This window comes from Hippoglossus stenolepis, chromosome 2 (genome assembly GCF_022539355.2).
Source record: "Hippoglossus stenolepis isolate QCI-W04-F060 chromosome 2, HSTE1.2, whole genome shotgun sequence".
NCBI lineage: Eukaryota > Metazoa > Chordata > Actinopteri > Pleuronectiformes > Pleuronectidae > Hippoglossus > Hippoglossus stenolepis.
The window spans coordinates 22,902,371-22,920,990 of record NC_061484.1 but is presented as its reverse complement, the minus strand read 5'-3'; the positions used below and the strand labels follow the sequence as shown (position 1 = coordinate 22,920,990).

The following is an 18,620-nucleotide window of genomic DNA, read 5'->3' as shown; positions in this document are numbered from 1 at the left end:
AGCACTGTAACACTCCAGTGTTCTCAGATAATTCACTCAAACTGTGTTTTTAACAAATATGCTGGAGTGTTAATATTAGCTTCAGAATTCATCAAGCTTCATTTACTGTGCCAGCGTTACGTCTTGAGTATTCGCAGCAAGATTTTCAAAAAGAGGGGAAAATAGCACTTGTGGAGGAAAATTCTGCTTGAATATTTAGAGTCGATGAATAAATTTGCTTTAATTTACGCCCCGTGGAGAGAAGACCGAACGGGTTGTTCTTTGAAAGCACTTTCTGAGAGTCGTGACTTCTCCACCACGAGGTAAAACACAGCGAGACGACCAGATTGAATCAATCAGCTGCACATTCAGGTCCGTCATCTCAGTACAATGGCCTCTAATGCTAACTCCCAGGGGACTGTCATATGTCCTCTTTATAATATTATATTACTAAATGTATAATGTTAATTTCACACACACATAACAGGATTACAGTGAATATATGTATATATTTTACACAGTGGTTGCCAAGGTCTTTGTATGACTGAGTATTAGGGCCACTTAAAGGGGAAAAAAATGTGAGGAATAAAATAATAAAATAATAATTAATAAATCATGACTTATTGAATTATAACTTCTTCAAAATGTCCCTAATGGCCCCTTAAAATAAAGAAATAGGATTTGTGAGATATGAGCAATTTAATCAAAAAGAAATTCTCTCTTGTAGATTGTTTACTTTAAAGGATATTTTTACAGGAAAATATTACAATAACATAGTTAAAAAATAAACTATATTTTTTCTTTCTTATATTTTTTATTATTTATGTTCTTTCAGAATTATCATGAGGAGATTGGAGCCATTGTTTTTACGTGGTTATCAAATTGATTTTTATGACTTATTGTGTTTTATTTATTTGAAAAATAATGAATCTGTTTTTTTATATTAAAATGGACGAAAAACTTTATAAAATAAATAAATAATAACATTTTTAATGAATGATATTAATAATAGAAAATCCAGGTGAAAAACTGATTTAAAAAAAAAAAATAACTCTCTCAGCACAATCCCCCTGTAGCTGAACCATTGTTTTTATAATTACTTTCAGGGACTCGGGTGCATAATCAGCTGCTCATTTGCATTTTCTCCCAATTTTTTTTCTCTTCACTTTTTATTACCTGAAGCATTTTCCAAGCTCTGCCTCATTTATTCTAAACCGCGGCGATCATTGTCGTCCCGCAGCGGAAATCACAACAAGCTTTGGATGTTTGGTGACGTTTAACATTGGGTCGATAAGTTTAAACTCTGTATTTTTCTGTAAAAAAAGCTGAAATGCATGAGCGTATAGAGTTTAAATGTTTACCTGGACTCCTAATATTCCAAAGACGATGAAGAAAGCACAGCAGATGAGGACGATGTTACCGATGGGTCTGAGGGACGTGATGAGAGTCTCCACCACCAGCTTGAGACCTGGAGCTCGACTTATCACCCTGCAAAACACACAAAACACACAAAACACACAATCACACGTAAATGTATGACTGTACACACGAGGGAATAAACACGGGAGAAAATCTGTCATACCTGAGCGGTCGCAGGGTGCGGAGCAGACGGAGCACACGCAGGATGCCTAAGATCCGGTTCCCGCCCGACGATGCGATGGAGACCAGGATGTCCACCATGGACACAAACACCAGCAGCCCGTCCAGAATGTTCCAGCTGCTCTGGAGATACACGCCTTTTCCAAAGTACAGGCCCATAGCTACCACCTTGTCAAACGCGCACAGGTAGACACACATCCATCCCACAATAATTACTGATAACATTTAAATAATAGAAGACTGAGGGCTAATTTAATCTCCGTCCAGGAAGAAAATTGCCCTTTTAAAAAGTGAAGATCAGAAAACGACTGTCGAGTGAAGGAAAACGTGCACTGTTATGGTTACCTTGAGCAGCATTTCGCCAACGAAGATCACAGTGAAGATGTAATTGGACACACTGAGGAACACCCTCTCCTGTCACACACACACACAGACACACAGACACACACACACACACACACACACACACACACACACACACACACACACACACACACACACACACATGAGAGTGTGCACAGAGAAGCACATTCGTCAGTTTGAGGCTTTCTTGTCCCAGTAGCTTCTTTAGCTTTGATTCTGCTCTGCAGCTCATTACAATGTGTTACACAATGAGCCGAAGAAACATCCATTATGACTAAAATACTGCATGTGTTGCTATCATGATTCTGCTCTTACATCAGAGACAAGTGTGTGAGAAATTGTGTTGTGCTGTGTGTGATATCTGTGAGGTGTAGCTTTTCTTCCCTGTTTCAAAGAGCTGCTCGAGATTTAAAGTTGAGTTCTGGGTTAAAATTTGATTGAGCTTAATGTTACTAGTTGTTAACTAGTAGCCTACATATATCTAGTCATATACCAGAAAACTGTATATACAGATGGACAACATGACAGCTCCTCCCTGGTTGCTGCCCAGCCTGCTCCATGTTAGCAGATGGGACCTGGGTCAAAACAAACACGTATACAGTTGTGATGCTTCCTTCATTTTAGGTTATCACACTTGAGTTTGTTCAGGTTTGACAGCTGAGACCGACCTGTGATTGGTCCAACATGCGGCACCACACCATGATCACTAGTGTGCAGACTCCAAATGACATCATCAGTGCTAGATGACAGCGTTCCTATCCAGGATATGTTGGCTTCATCATAGTGGGAAGTATCATCTTTAAGTACGCTCGATGGTTTGGAACTTGGCTGCAGAGATTTGCTTCCTTTCGGCCTCTAGGGAATTATTCTCAGTGTCCAATTCATTCTGGCAGCTGCTGGTGTTAATGTGCACTTTAACAACGATGAGGACATCTCACTCTTATTTGTGGCTCTTCTCTCTTTTGGTGTCTGGTCTATTTTTGCTGGAGCGATACATATCTCTGCAGTAAATGTGCCTATATTTGTCAAACATTGACATTAATATCATACTGCATATAATTATACCTTCTGTGGTTCTTATCCCTGTCAAGGAGGTTATGTTTTCGGTCCTGTTAGTTGGTTTGTTTGTCAGCAGGATTACGCATACATTTAAATTTAATTAAAATAAATGTTGTATTAACGATTCTGTGAATTGAGTGGATGAAACCACCATCAAAAGCACAAGGTGGGATATTTTATCTTAATTTTTATACGATGAGAGGAAGCCGAGACGTGTTGTCCATCTTTATATAGAGACAATATTTATGTATCCATCTCGCTGTGTTTGTCTCAGATTCCTCGACCTACCTTTTCCATTCCCTCCATCCACTCACCTTTCTATCTCATCCCTTTAGCTCATCCCTTCCCACATCCTTTTCATCCTCTCTTCCCTCCATCCCTCATCCCTTCTTATTCAGTTCAGTGCGCACGTCTCTAAAATCTAGGTACTGTCTGGGGGGGGGGGGCCTTAATCAGCTCAGGTGGAATTAGGCCCGAGACACAATCCCCACACTGAGTCTCGTTCCACCTGCACTTCAACGCGTCCTCTCAGACACATCTTCACCTCTGCCCCTTCCCTCAACAACCACTCATCTTTCCTCTTCATCCAAGAGTTCAATTTCCATTAAAAACCATTAATTCACATATCGCTGTGGTGCAGTGAATAGCACTTTACAAAAGGAATACTAATGCATCAAAACAACATAAAAACATAGAGATTATGGAAATCATTTTGACCCCAAGAGATAAGAAATGCAGATTCAGTGCAAAATCACAACCATTAAGTACAGGTTACGCCTGGGGTCAGGCATGTTGTTACAGAGCCGTGAGGAAATGCATGATGCTAATGAGTACAACATGTGAATCCTTGTGTTTGTGTGTGTTCTCTACCATGCTGTGCGACTGGATGTCCGGTCTCTCCAGTGCAATGGTGATGCAATTAAGGAAGATGAAGAGGAGGACGACGTGATCGAACATCTTGTGACCTATGACCCTCTGACACCACACCCTGAACCTGAGGAAGAGACACAAACAGGGGGAGGGAGCGTCAGGGTTGGTAATTATAACACATCCCCGGCATCTCTCAGCATAAGGTGTCCTTTTACACTTGGTCAGGTTTAATTGATAACAGGGAAAATTGTACGTCTGAGCCTTGTGCTGCAACCTTCACACCTCAACTGTGAATTATCACACACGCTGTGGTTTAAGCCACCTAGGCCAATCAGGAGAGTAACAGGGGCTCTGTGTTCGTGTGTGTGTGTGTGTGTGTGTGTGTGTGTGTGTGTGTGTGTGTGTGTGTGTGTGTGTGTGTGTGTGTGTGTGTGTGTGTGTGTGTGTGTGTGTTCGTGTGTGTGTGTGTGTGGGTGAGTGTGTGTGTGTGTACCGGTTGTGTGGAGAGAACACATAGAGGGACCACTCTTCATGCTCCAGACACCACTGAGGCTGATATGGCTCCAGGATCTTCTTCACCTTCTTACATAAACTCTGGAAGGAACACACACACAAAAACACACACAAACACACACACGCACACATTAAGTGCAATGTTGTGAGATCATTGTCTAAATTATCATAATGTAAGTTTTAAGACGTACAGCAGTTTTTCTTAGAATTTACATTCAACTAATTAAGTATAATTTAATGTAAACATAATTTACAGTTACATAACATCCAAGGTTACCAGGAGTGAACTTTAACAAGATAGTTAACAATAGTTTTTGAACTTGTGAACATGCAAAATTAATTTTCCTTGTCACGTAGACATGAATCATAAAACCAGCCTCATCTATATTTTGTTCCTTGTAAATACATAAAACAAATGCCCAGGGATTCACCTCTTCAACCTCCTCCTCCTCCTGATCACCGTGGTATGGCGTCGTCAGGGGGGCGTTGTCGTAGTTGTCGGCGAGTCGGAAGGTGGTGCCGTTGCAGTCGGGCGTGTGAAGCATGGGCACCTGCAGGTAGTCGGCCTGGTCCAGAGACTGCTCCCTGCTGCTGAAGTTGGAGTTTGAGTGTGTGTCGGACAACAGGGACTCCATCTCCCCCGACTGGCTCCTCCGGTGGAGGCTGGGGGCTCGACTGATGCTCGTCCAGCTGGAGCGCCGGCTCTCCGGCCCGTTGTCCCACATAGTCTGCGAGCAGAATTTGAAATAACAGTAACACAAAGTGGGATTTGTGAAGAATAAAGGTGTAAATGACGCTGTTTCGAGAGGAATTTGAATCTCTGGGCTTGCAGACACTTGGATGACACCACAGGAGCAGTATGGAGGCCCCTTCTGTTTTTTTCTGTTGGTTTTTTACTATTGAAGACATGGTCGCCAGTTGCTTCAATTGTATTGGATTTGGCTGGAACACTGATTACCCCTGAAACTCCAAGAGGGTTTTGTGGACTCAAGCACTTCACCCGCCCCTCCGTCGGCATAGTGACAGGAGGGTAAAATGACGTTAAAGAAAAAGCTTTTTAAGAAAAACTCAAATGTGTCAGAGTCGCACAAATCCAGCAATGGAGAGAGGAAGAACAAATATTTCCCTGTGCTTATGATGTACAATGTGTTGTGAGAAACCAGATCCAGAGAGGATGACAGTTTAATGCACCTGCATAACTCTGCAAGCAAAGGTAAAACTGTGAATCAATCCACGCACCTGAAACAGAGAAACCTCAGATCATCATCTCCAGCCACTCAAACATCCACAGCTGGGGTCTTAAAAACACTATGAGTCTATGTCCCCGGTTTCCCTAAATAAAATTCTCATTTTGGCCAAAATGTTCACAGTGACAACAAACCGCTAATGACTGCAGAGGGTGGGAATGCAGATGCATAGTGCATGCCAGAGGTCTTCAAATTGTTGGACCCAAACAGAAACAGACCCATGAAAAAAGTTATTTGAGCCCAATTAGTACAAGTTAACTTTCAAACGAGTAGATCCGATTCAAACGGACGTCAGGACTTGTTTCCAGAGAGAAACCAACAGGACACCAACACTGGCTGTAGCATGAGGAGGTTTTATCTCTGCGCTGCACAGATTTCACTGCGTCACACCTCAGGAAACACGTTTCCTCCCGTCATCATTCTGACACAACAACATGATCCGAGCTGATGGATCCAGCTCTACACACACAAGCTGTGTAACAAGTTATATTATACTCACACTACACACACCTCAGTCTGTTATGGAGGAAAGAAAAACTGAAAAAGCATCATGTGTCTCCTTTCTAATCAAATTTGAATCACAATTCAGCCTGGATAAATCTTTTACAATATATTCAAACATCCTCTGTCTGACTTAATGACACTAAATCAACTCAATGACAGTTAATGTTGTGTTAATATAAGTAAAATGACGAAGGCTCACCGGTGATCTTTGCTCGGGGTTGTTGATATCCATGGAGGTCATGCTCGCCCGCCGCGATTGGCCGTTATTTATGGTGGGCGTGGCTGCTGTGTGGGTGATGACGGGCAGAGATGGAGCAGTGAGGTGGGGCATGGAGGCCTTTGGGTTCAGGAGACCGTTGGGGCTCAGCATCATGGCCTGGATCTTGAGCTCTGCACACACACGCAAGCGCACACACACACACACACACACACACACACACACACACACACACACACAGACATAGAGGTCATGACCACAGTTGTTTGTTCTTGGAATTTGAGGATTAGACGTGATGAGCATTTTGAAATTTGCTGTTAAAAAAGTACAATTCCTGCCAATTCTTCAACCATGAAAACTTTACAAATCCATGAAGAAATAAAACATGTAAATAAACTATTATGCTACTAATGATTAACAACATTTAGAGACTACAATTTCCATGAAACCTGGTGCAAAGATGCAGTTTGAATCAGGGAGGAACTAATTAGATTTTGGGGTAGATATGGATCAGGGGGCAGATCCAGGATTATATTTATCCACTTTCTTTAACATTGTGAGATAAAAATTCATGTACCTCGATTAGATAAATCAGGCATGTTTAGGGGACTGACATCTATGCGTTTGTGCAATTTGGTTCGGATGTAGTCCATTTAAACGTGAAAGGATTTCCATGAAACTTGTTGGAACAATGGGACGTGGGCCAAGACACAAGCCATTACATTTTGGCTTGGATCCAGATGAAGCTGCGGTTCCAGGGATTTTCTTTTTTATCACTTGCTTTAACATTGTGAGAAAGATCGTTTTTTTCACCACTTAATAATTCATAGAGACATATTTAGTGACTGATATCGACGATTGTGTGAAATTTGGTGCTGCTTGACTGAATTTAAGTCGACTCCTGGGCCTTGGATCAGGTCTCCGCTCCACTGAGAGACGTTCTGATTACAAACTGGAAAGGTTACTGCAGCTACAAAGAAGAAAATCTCCTTTGAGGCGCTTGCAGGGGAGTTTGTATTTCCGTGTCCGAGATGATTTAAGAGTTTGTACCTGCAGCGTATAACTCTCTCAACTTCTCCTCGTCCTCAAACGAGAGGGACTGTCTCTCGTCATCTGCCTCCGATCTGTTGGCATCACCCTAAAAACACACACACACATTAGGGTCACCTCCATCATCATAATCTCCACTCCCATCATCTTCATCATCACCTTCGTTTAGTCACTCTTTGGTGACTGTTGTAAAAGTGAATAATGGGAGGGAGGGACTGAGAGACAAAGAGCGGGAGGCAGAAGGGTGGAGGGGATCTCCAGTGCTCTCTAGTTGAGTTATGTGCATGGCTTTGGCAGCGATCTCCTGTAGTCACGCCAATAAAGCTTTACTGAATTTAATTAAAATTCACGCCAGAAAGATGGAGGCAGACGGCTTTGGCAAAGGGTATTTGTGTGTGTGTGTGTGTGTGTGTGTGTGTGTGTGTGTGTGTGTGTGTGTGTGTGTGTGTGTGTGTGTGTGTGTGTGTGTGTGTGTGTGTGTGTGTGTGTGTGTGTGTGTGTGTGTGTGTTTGATAGCGAAAGAGAGAGCGAGCAACTGCTCTCTGATGCTGGAGATAAAAGATGAAAACTAAACAACAAAAGCTCACCAACTGTGAATGGCAGGCGATATCAAACACATCCCTACCCTGGAGAGAGAGAGAGAGTGTGTGTGTGTGTGTGTGTGTGTGTGTGTGTGTGTGTGTGTGTGTGTGTGTGTGTGTGTGTGTGTAGAAAGAGAGAAAAGCGGATAGAAAGCAAGAATAACTGAGAAACAAAACGAGAGAAAAAAAGAGTGGTGGATAGAGTGAAAGGAGAAACCACACAGGCAGGATGGAGGAGATTATTCTCTTGTAGGAGCTTTGGTATCATCAGCACGACAGAGCTCAATTAGTCCGGTTCTCTGTGCCTCGTTCCCTCAGCGGCTCAAACAAAACTGCATCGTTGCCCTCACCTCGGCTTGAAAGCCCTCAACCAATATGGCTACGAGCAAGTTGAAGAGGACGTAGTTGCCAAAGGTCATGAGGGCGACAAAGTAGAGGGCAGCCAGCGGCGTGGTGGAGGCCATCCCGTTATAGAGCACGGCGTTCCAGTCCTCCTGGGTGAGGATCTGCAGATGGGAGGAGAGCGAGCGGAGGAAGTCAGACACAAAATGGACTGGAAATCCAAACCTCGTTTCAAATACCTATATATCTGTTGGTCGATAAATTGGTTGATATGAGCCTTTCACCGAAATATTAGTTTCTGCATTTGTTTTCTTTCTTTACATTTCGTGTAAATATGCTTATTTTCTTAATTGAACTTCTATATTTAGTTGTGTTTGTGTTTTTCTTTTTATTTGTACTTATGTAAGTTATAGTTTATGGTTAAACAGTAAAATGTCAATTCTCAATCCACCAGTGGTGGGATGTAACTAAGTACATTTACTTAGATACTGTACTTCTATCCATTCTTGATGTGTCAGTACTTTATTTAAGTAGATGTATCTTCAGGTTCTTTTGACTTTTACTATACTACATATACAGTATCAGCAAATATCTGTACTTTCTTCTCCACTGCATTGTTTATAATGCACTGCCTTACATGTTTCTTAAAAGTAATCAATAGCGGGAGGGGAGATGGTCCATTGATCCAATCGGAACCGGCGAGTAACATAGACCCCGCCCCCTTCAACGAGAGTTAAGAGAGAGCGCCTGCACCAGTAGCACTCACCTGGATTCAGAGGAGGTCATACGGAAGTATCGACCATTACAATTTTTGATATATATATATATATATATATACAGTGGGTGATATATCAGTATAATTTTTTTCACTCCTTAATATTGGTATCCACATCTGCCCTTTAAAAATCCATGACAGTCGGTATAATCAGAAGAAGAAAAGAGCATTTTCTATATCTCATTGTCAGCTGAACAGTAATGATGCTCATCAGAGTTAAACGAGTTCCTGTGGAGTGCGGGTTTCATTTCTCCTCCTTGTGAAGTGAATCTTACCTGCCACCTGGGAGAGGCTTTGTATGTTTTAGAAAAATGGAGCATCAGCATTTCCAAATTGGAGCAAATGAAGTAATGGGGGAGATTGTCAGGACGACTGCCAGTGACAGCAGCAGCTGCTGTTAGGCTCTTGTCCCAATTCATTTAAAAATCAAATGTGTCGATTGGGACGTTTGGTTTAAACTGAATATTCTCAGTGTATTTGCTGAGCGCTCGTACACGTCTGATTGTATTTGTGTGTTTTTCTAACCTGAAACACGGTGACAGTCGCCCAGAGCAGAGAGTCGAAGTTCTTTCTGTCCGGTAAAGTGTCTCCACTGTCCTGCTGCAAACCGAATTTACAGCCAAACAGATGCATCCCTAAGATACTGCAACACACACACACACACACGCACGCGCACACCAAACAACAAAAAATACATTGCCTTCATTAGATGGTAATTTAATATGGTTACTGTGCAACAAGAAGCGGTGTGAATAATTGTGTTTGTGTGAAAGGTGATGATACACCTCTAATATGTCCCGATTATAATTTTGTGTAAGGAATAATCAGCCTAATTAAATTCAAGAAAAAGCTGCGGAATCATTCTGGCTGGGGAGTCTCTCCCTGCAGCGATGCCTTTGGAGAAAGAACCGAACACACTGTACCTGAATATGAATATAAAGAGCATCAGCAACATGCAGAACGTGGCCACGTTGTCCATGGTCTTCATCAGCACCACCAGCTGCCTCCTCAGGGCAGGAAGGAACCGGACCAGCTTCAGAACTCTCAGCAGGCGGAAGGTACGCAGCACCGATAAGCCTCCCTCCGCCTCCCCCACAATCTCCCACACGCTGAAACACACACAGATGACAAGCCGATTATAAACACAAAGCTTGATTCACACACAATAAAGCAACCGAGGGGGGGGGCGGGATCAATGCCGACTTAACCTCAGCTGTAACTCTCTTTAAGTCAGCGTCACTATCGTCCTGGAAAAGCCCCCCTTCCAGGTAGAGAAGGTGCTAAAGTCTCTATTCTCGTGACATGTGGCAACGGAAAAGAGGAAACGGGCGAATGCTGTCGAGAGCTTAGCAGCCGGTGAAGAAGGTGAGAGCAGTGAGCACAGTAAACAAGCGGAGCCTTCAAGTGCAGATACATAATTTAGCTTGTAGTACTACATAATGGAGTGAACGCAGGCCTGCTGCTTGGACTGGGAGTGCAACTGCCTTCAGTACTGGAGGCTGTGACAGTCGGGGGGGATGTGACTGCGGTGCTGACTCGGGTCTTTTCAAAATGACAGAGGGAACGTTTAAGGACAGATTTCCCATTTTTGGGGGGGTAAACACAAGGACACACACGCCGCCAGTTCCCCCACCTGATGATGACGATGACGCTGTCGAAGCCGTTGTACGGGTTCTTGATGTAGCCGAAGAGGCCGAGAGCCATGAGCTTCAGCAGCATCTCCAGACTGAAGAGGCTCGTGAACACCATGTTACTGATCTCCAGAATATCCGTGAGCTCCTGCGGCTGGGGGCAAGGTTTGTGGAGAGAGAAGAGAGATTGATGCACAGAGACGGACGAGCACAGAGGGAATGAACAAGTAAACAGAGGCAGACAGACTGACAGAGCAGAGCACTGTAAACTCAGCGTGTTGGGAATTTATAAAGTACTCACAGGTACTGTTAGTGGACTCGTCTTAAATATACACAGAGGAGCTGCCCCATAAAAGTGTTTTACCAGTCTGTGGTTTTTACCCACTTTCAGTAGTGATGTGCATGAACGTGTGTCGGAAAATAATCTGTAAAATTTGTCACCGGCTCATGTCAGAACTCGGAGAGTCTTTAAACATTTGCTGACATGATCACTTTTTTTTTCACAATCACCTCTAAACAGCAGCTTTTGATGTGAACAAATGTTTTAAAACGTTTTCAGTTATTTGCGTCCGTCACATCTGATCCTTTTTCTTTGCTTTTCGTTAAAATATAAATATTAGAGAGAGGTGTGGAGCTGTTGTTGAAACACATAAATACTGTACAACATGTTTGTTTACAGCATACGTATTTTTTTTCCACATTCTGACTCAACACATCGGAACAAAGATGTCACCACTCGAAAAATATAGAAATGCACACTTGACATTATTGACACGACTTTAATCAGTTCTTCTCAAACTGAGGGGGTTGCAAACACGACCGGGAGGAAAGTTTTGCCTATCGGATTTGAGTTGATCTGAATCATTAGAAAAATATCTATCGTGTTAAAGATTCAAGATGAATTTAATCAGGATTTATTCAGACCCCAGGTATAGTTTAACATTTAACATTTATCCGCTGCCTGCGTGGCAGAGAATTTGATCTACAGTCAGAAACTCCAGGAGGTTTCTACACCCAGCCACGAAATGTTCCCGCATATCAGTCCTGTAAAACAGCTCAGTGTCGTGTTTTTTTACACTTCAGGCTTTGTAGGAGATATAAAGTGTTCATTAGGGAGTTTTAGATGGAAGGATGGTTTTGTTGCTGCTCCATGGAGCCAAGTGAGCTGCTTCTGGTCCAGATCAAATCAAGCAGTTCGGACACAGAATATTTAGTTTATTAAGTTTCTAATTCCTACAACTCTAATTGATGCAAAAAGGAAAACATTCAACTTGGTTTGTTCTGTCTGTAATTTCCCCGATTATTACTCCTGTCAGTTTGTTTGTTTGTCAGCGAGACTACAATCGATGATATTTCATCAGACAAAGGATGAGTCAGGGACATGTTGGTGCGGATCTGGATCAGAACTTTCTTTTCACTTTCTTTGACCTTGTATCTCACAGGGAATAATTCATGGATCTTGATGGAAAAAACTTTGATTGAATTTAAAGGGACAGTTAGGCTTTGGTGGAAGTATGCGCTCTACTGAAAGCCATTCTAGTTTATTAATATTATTATCATTATTATTGTTTTATAATAAGCAATTTAAGGTTTTCTGATTCCAAAGTGGGGCATTAAAGAAAATATCTGAGAATAACTGGGTTGAGGGAGTTTTTAACCTTGTTCTGTTACTCGATCATCATTTTTATCACCTTTCGCATCTTTTAAAAAAATGTAAACAGCTTGAACAAATTATTTTTGACCTGATGAGTTTGATTAAAAAATAACACATTACTTCAGGGTCTAAGAGAAACAAAAACATTGCTGAAAACAACATATTTTCACATGAATCAGTTTTTATGAGAAGTCTATATAGGCAAACATGCTGTTTACTTCTATATTTGTGAAGGATTAAACAAAGGTCAATCTATCTATCTATCTATCTATCTATCTATCTATCTATCTATCTATCTATCTATCTATCTATCTATCTATCTATCTATCTATCTATCTATCTATCTTATATCATCTATCTATCTATCTATCTATCCATCCATCCATCCATCCATCCATCCATCCATCCATCCATCTATCTATCTATCTATCATTAAGACAATTGTAGAATGTAAAAGCTCAGGTTGGGGTGAAGGGAGATGTCAAAGGAAAAGAAACCAAATCTAAAAGGCAATAAAACTGGATGACTTTTAAATTATCATTCTTTTAACAGATAAAGCATCTGGATCTGTAAGAGCACAAATAACAAAGTGTTGAAGCTGATGTTAACAAGGGTTAATATTATCAACAGCCTATTGTCTGATTAAGTCTAACACAGCTTTTTGTCGCTGCCCTGTTGTTGAACAGAACCTATTTCATTAAAAACACATAAAGGTCCTCTATCACGGCGCTGGGTGACATGTCTTTATTAGCGAGAACACAGCCACTGCGGTTTACTCCGCTCGACGCGAAGCTGTGAAAACAAGGCGCAGAGTGTCTGAGCATGCTCGGTGACATCTGCCCGACACAGCGCTGCTCTCCTGAGATCACACACAAGTCTCGGAGGTGTTTGGAACCAAACCGCACTCATCACGTTCACTGAAACGATGGAACGTCGCCCGCTGACACTGTGCAGCTCCTATTTGTATTTAAATGTCTTTGGATGGAAATATACGTTTCTGTAGCACAGAGGGGGAAAAAAACCCAATATGAGGCTTTGGCTGCACATTCATATGTGATTATATTCATTCATATTGCTTCATTGTTGCTTCTAGTCCCCTCAGGGTTTGTACTGATACTATAAAAAAGGCTAAATAGGTCTGGCCTTATCCTTTAACATTAGTCATTTAAGAATCTAGGGCCATCTTGATCTGTCATATTGTTTGGGAAATGGGCCAAATGCAATCTGCCCGTCTCCCACCCACAGTCTACCGCTGCCTTTCAGCCAATCACAGTGTCAGATCGGTCCTCCTCCTCCTCCTCCTCCTCCTCCTCCTCCTCCTCGCTTCTCGCTCGCTTCTCGCTCGCTTCACTCACTCGCCCCGTCTCTACGCCGCTCGTTCTCTCTCCTGTCCCAGGGTCACGCTTTAATTAACACTTCAGGTCTTATGAGTTTCTCCATCTCCTGATACATGCGCACACACCTACACAGGGCCTCACACACACACACACACACACACACACACACACACACACACACACACACACACACACACACACACACACACACACACACACACACACACACACACACACACGGATACACACCCAGCGATCCCATATGCTTTCGCTGTAAGTGTTGATTGGAGGGTAAGCTTATTGACTCCACCACATCCAGTGATTAGCACATCCATTTTCAATCAAACTGTCATCACAATCAATCTGCGAGAGGCTTGTGCACGTGTCCACGCAAACACGCAGCCTCTTAGACGCAGACGTACCTGTTCGTGGTACTCTATGCCCATCGACAGCGTGTTAATGAGGATGGCAATCATGATCCCCCTGTTGAAGTATCTGCTGGCAACAATGACTTCGAGTTTGTTTCCGAAGCCCGCCCAGCAGCGCTCCAGCAGCCTCCTCTTTGGCTCCACCACCTGTACATCGCCGCGGCAGGGGCTGCTACACTGGCACGGGCTGTTACTATGACACGGGCTGTTGCCAGGGCACGAGTTGCTGGGCCCGAGCTGCTGGTCCTCGGGCTGCTCGTTAACATTTTCACTGTCACCAAGTTGATTGTAGTAGATGCAGTAGGGACACGCTGAGGGTTCCCCCGGGACTTCGCCTGGCAGCGTTAATGCAGGATGCCCAGAGCACCCACCTGCAGAGGGGGGTGACAAAATCAGACATGACACCACAGATCGCTGACTGTGTGTGTTTTGGTTGCTGGGCGAAGACACACTGTCACTCAAGATATCCCGAGCTCAGTAAAGGAGAGCGCCGTCATTTCATTTCTGGGAGACAAGAATTCAATAATATGGAAGATACTGTGCAGTTGGGACACTTTTGTGCAGAGGGGGAGTTCTTTTATTAGAACAGAAACGTGTGTGTGTGTGTGTGTGTGTGTGTGTGTGTGTGTGTGTGTGTGTGTGTGTGTGTGTGTGTGTGTGTGTGTGTTGGGGGTGGGGATGTGGAGTGAAGTGGGAGTAAGATTTCAGTGGAATTCATTAGCAGGCAGCTCGGGAGGAATGGTCCAACAACAAACACTAAACGAGCTCATACTCGTCATCACAGTTACAACAAATTCATGTTTCACCGGAGACTGATGTAGTAAATGTGATCTAGTCTTTCTGTGATGTGTGTGTGTGTGTGTGTGTGTGTGTGTGTGCAGATAATGTGTCCTGCCAGGAAACTGTGAGCAGGCGAAGGCTGCAAAAGGCAAACACAGAGATAATACACGGCTGTGGCTCATGAAGTAGAGCGGGTCGTCCACTAACTAGAGGGTCAGCGGTTTGATCCCAGCCTCCCCCCATTCCTCGTGCCTAAGTGTCCTGGGGCAAGATCCTGTGCCGGCTGTCTGTGTGAGTGATGTGTGATAGAGAGAGTGCTGCACATCGATGCACTGTGCGAGTGTGTGTGTGTGTGAATGGGTGAACGGCTTTAAAGCACTATGGTAGCATTCACCATTTTAGAGGTGTGACTCTCAACCATTCTGACCCATGATTCTTAGTGTATGTTTCAAAACCATAAATAATTACTGTAACTTATTCTAAGTATGGAGTTTCCCAGGGTTAGGGTTAGGGTTAGATGCTCTTCTATGTACTTTTACGATGCTTTGAGCTCAGTGCCACAACAATGTGAAACGTCTTTCACCAGTTATCATGTGCATTTCACATCTAATGCCGAGACACGTCTCCTGATGTCTGTGAAAATATCCTTCAGTATCCTGTGGCCAGTCATTTTCATGAAAAAACACATCCTCTCTCTCTCTCAGTTTGCAGAAAATCTCACACAAAGGAGAAAATCTGATCACACAGAAATATTTTAACTCAACTGTCTGGAGGCACTTCAACCTTTAGGCTTGAATAATGAGTCTTATCTGAGCATCGTGCTCTAATCTGACACATTCTCCTTTTGATCTATGTTGCTGTAAAGTGTGGTGGCATTTGGCTGATCTTTGCCAAAGCATCAGAGCTTATGGACGATGCAGCTGTTACTGTACGTACAGTACAGGTGAACCTTCTCTTTGTTTCATACAATTGCTTCTCCTCATCTCCATCCTTGTAGTCCACACATTCCACAGAACTACAACACCCTTGAGTGTGATCTTTGTAAAGGACGCTCAGACGTGTTGCCGTGGTGATAATAACCTGGATGGATCACGGTCTTGTGTTCTGTTTGCTTTGTGTCAGGAGTAAAAGCTTGTGAATGAGGAGGGGCACTTTGTTGTCCCCAGCAATAAAATGAAAAGCATCTGCAGGAAGATGCAAAACATACATGAGCTGTTTACACCCTAGTTAGTCAATGCTTACATTTTAAAAAAGCCATTTCATAATGATGTTATCAAAAAATCATTTATACAATGATTAGTGACGTTATAGTGAGATCATGATGACGTCATTCCTACCATATGACTGTAAATTATTTTTCACTCTATATAAGCTTTGTGTTGTGTCTATAACCCTGTAGGATGCTGAGATACCTCTCACGCTATTTTCTGACTTCTTTCTGTCACTTATCATATGATATCAAATGGAGAATATTTTTTTCTGACTAATAAAAGCTTTATGTTGTGTCTCTAGCCCTATTATATCTTAGAAAATGTCTTTTTCCTAATCATGTTTTTGTTGAGCTCGACATTTGATCGATCAGGTTCCAAAGTTTTATCATCTGGAGATTCTAGCCCGAGTAATATTCACACCAAGTTAGGTGAAAATCTGTCAATGCTGTTGAGTTATTTTGTACATACACGCACACACACAGACAAACAGACACACACAAACACAAATGGACAAAAAAATACCCTGCTTCTAACTAAGCCGCTGTGCAGTGCAGTTGAATTCCCCCCCCACTGTGTCAGAAGTGGCAACAATTAAATCAATCTCCGATAAAGATCAGCAGGTCAAAAATATTAATGAAGGTGATTTGGAAAATACGTATAACTGTAATCTGGGAACTGATCTTAAAAAATGATTTCTTCGAAGAAACAAGTTTTTAATGAAAAACAATAATGACTGAATATGGGGGGCCGGGCACAGGGGGGGGGTGCTTTCATACCTGCGAGTCGGCCCCTGTAAGACCCAGATTGTGAATTTTTGACCTTGGGACGACTCAGAAATACAAACGTTTGTTCTTACCATGCTCCAGCACCAGCTGAGGCAGTCTGTTGACGTTCTCTGGGGCCGTCAGCCTGTTCTGGTCCCGGGCTTTTTTCTCCTGGTGGCTCAGGAGGGGCGATATGAAGGGGTAATTAAATCCATTCCCTCCGTTACTGACTGCAGGCTCAGGCTCAGGCTGAGGCTGAGGATTCTGGTGATGATGCTGGTGGCGATGGTAAAGCTGATGAAGGTGTGACAGGTCATTGGGGGCGTGGCCTGAGTGACGGTGGGCAAGTCCGTTCATCTCGCCAGCTCCTCTGGCAGATGCCACGCCTCGGTCCCTCTGGCACATGCACACGCAGTGAAAGTGTGGGCGTGTCTGAGCGTAGAAGCGGGAGAGTCGTCGCATCGCCTTGCGGCCGAGGTGCGCCAGGTAGCGGATGATCTCCTCGTAGCAGCTTCCAGGTTGGCTGTCGCTGGCCAGTGTGGAAGCCGATTGGTGGAGCTGGCGGGCATTCTGCTCCGATTTCATTAAGGCGTGTTCTCTCTGCTTGGTTTCGGAAAACTGGGTTGCTATGACAACCAGGCACAGGTTGATCATGAAGAAGGAGCCCACCTGGTCACGACAACACACACACACACACACACACAAGAACACAAACACACATTAGCTGCTCAGCAAGTTTAACATTCGGATTTGTTCGGGCAGAAAATTGTGGCCCGGGCCGTGTTCTTGGACACGTCCATCTTGGATTGTGACGACAAACACGTGTGTATCACATGACAAGTGACGTAATGAAATAGTCACAAAGAAGTTCGAAAATGTCATAATGCTAAATACATATTTTGAGGTATCTCAGCATCCTATAGGGTTATAGATACGACAAAAAGCTTATATAGAACAAATAATAATTGATGAGTCATATGTTAGCAATGATGTCATCATGATCTCACTGTAAAGTCAGAAGGTGACATATAATGTAGCTTTGCATTAACTTTTTGCAACCATTAAGATTAGCGACATGATCTACAGCTTATTTAGATTAACCAATCACTCTTCATGGTATAAACGATTTCTTGACATCACTATGAACATCATTTTTAAAATGTAAGCACTGACTAACTAGGGGTATAAACAGTTCATGCATTGTTTGCAAGGTCCTGTCGATGCTTTTCATTTTATTGTTGGTGACAAACAAAGTCCTCATTCACAAGCTTTTAGTCCTTTGTCTGACACAAAGCAAACAGAACACAAGACTGTGATGTATTTACTTAATACATCCAGGTTATTATCCCCACGGCAACACATCTGATACAAAGATCACACTCAAGGGTGTTGTAGTTCTGTGGTATACGTATGTGGACTACAAGGATGGAGAAGAGGAGAAGCAATGTATGACACAAGGAGAAGGTTAATCTGTACTGTACTTACAACAGCTGCACTCTCAGTAAACGAAGTGTGTGTTTGTGTGTGTGTGTGTGTGTGTGTGTGTGTGTGTGTGTGTGTGTGTGTGTGTGTGTACTTACTATAATGAGGAAGATGAAGTAGATGAAGTTGTAGAAGGAATGTGCATCCATGACATAGTACATGATGTCGACCCAACCTTCTAGAGTAATTACCTGAATATACACACACACACACACACACACACACAGTAATCAC

General features: G+C 43.0%; 1 protein-coding gene across 2 annotated transcripts in view; it reads right to left on the bottom strand.

Moving 5' to 3' along the window:
* The window catches only part of LOC118124668 (voltage-dependent T-type calcium channel subunit alpha-1I), a 48,857-nt gene that overhangs the window by 12,951 nt on the left and 17,286 nt on the right, over positions 1 to 18,620 (bottom strand). For both annotated transcript variants that reach the window (XM_035182715.2, XM_035182721.2), the window contains exons 8-22: positions 18,485 to 18,577; positions 16,997 to 17,573; positions 14,144 to 14,520; positions 10,733 to 10,884; positions 10,023 to 10,208; positions 9,625 to 9,742; positions 8,333 to 8,488; positions 7,402 to 7,489; positions 6,334 to 6,524; positions 4,815 to 5,111; positions 4,364 to 4,464; positions 3,871 to 3,994; positions 1,924 to 1,992; positions 1,562 to 1,746; positions 1,341 to 1,467 (exon numbers count right to left, since the gene is read on the bottom strand). In XM_035182715.2, coding sequence (XP_035038606.2) covers positions 1,341 to 1,467; positions 1,562 to 1,746; positions 1,924 to 1,992; positions 3,871 to 3,994; positions 4,364 to 4,464; positions 4,815 to 5,111; positions 6,334 to 6,524; positions 7,402 to 7,489; positions 8,333 to 8,488; positions 9,625 to 9,742; positions 10,023 to 10,208; positions 10,733 to 10,884; positions 14,144 to 14,520; positions 16,997 to 17,573; positions 18,485 to 18,577 — 2,841 coding nt within the window. The remainder of the gene's footprint in view (positions 1 to 1,340; positions 1,468 to 1,561; positions 1,747 to 1,923; positions 1,993 to 3,870; positions 3,995 to 4,363; positions 4,465 to 4,814; positions 5,112 to 6,333; positions 6,525 to 7,401; positions 7,490 to 8,332; positions 8,489 to 9,624; positions 9,743 to 10,022; positions 10,209 to 10,732; positions 10,885 to 14,143; positions 14,521 to 16,996; positions 17,574 to 18,484; positions 18,578 to 18,620) is intronic.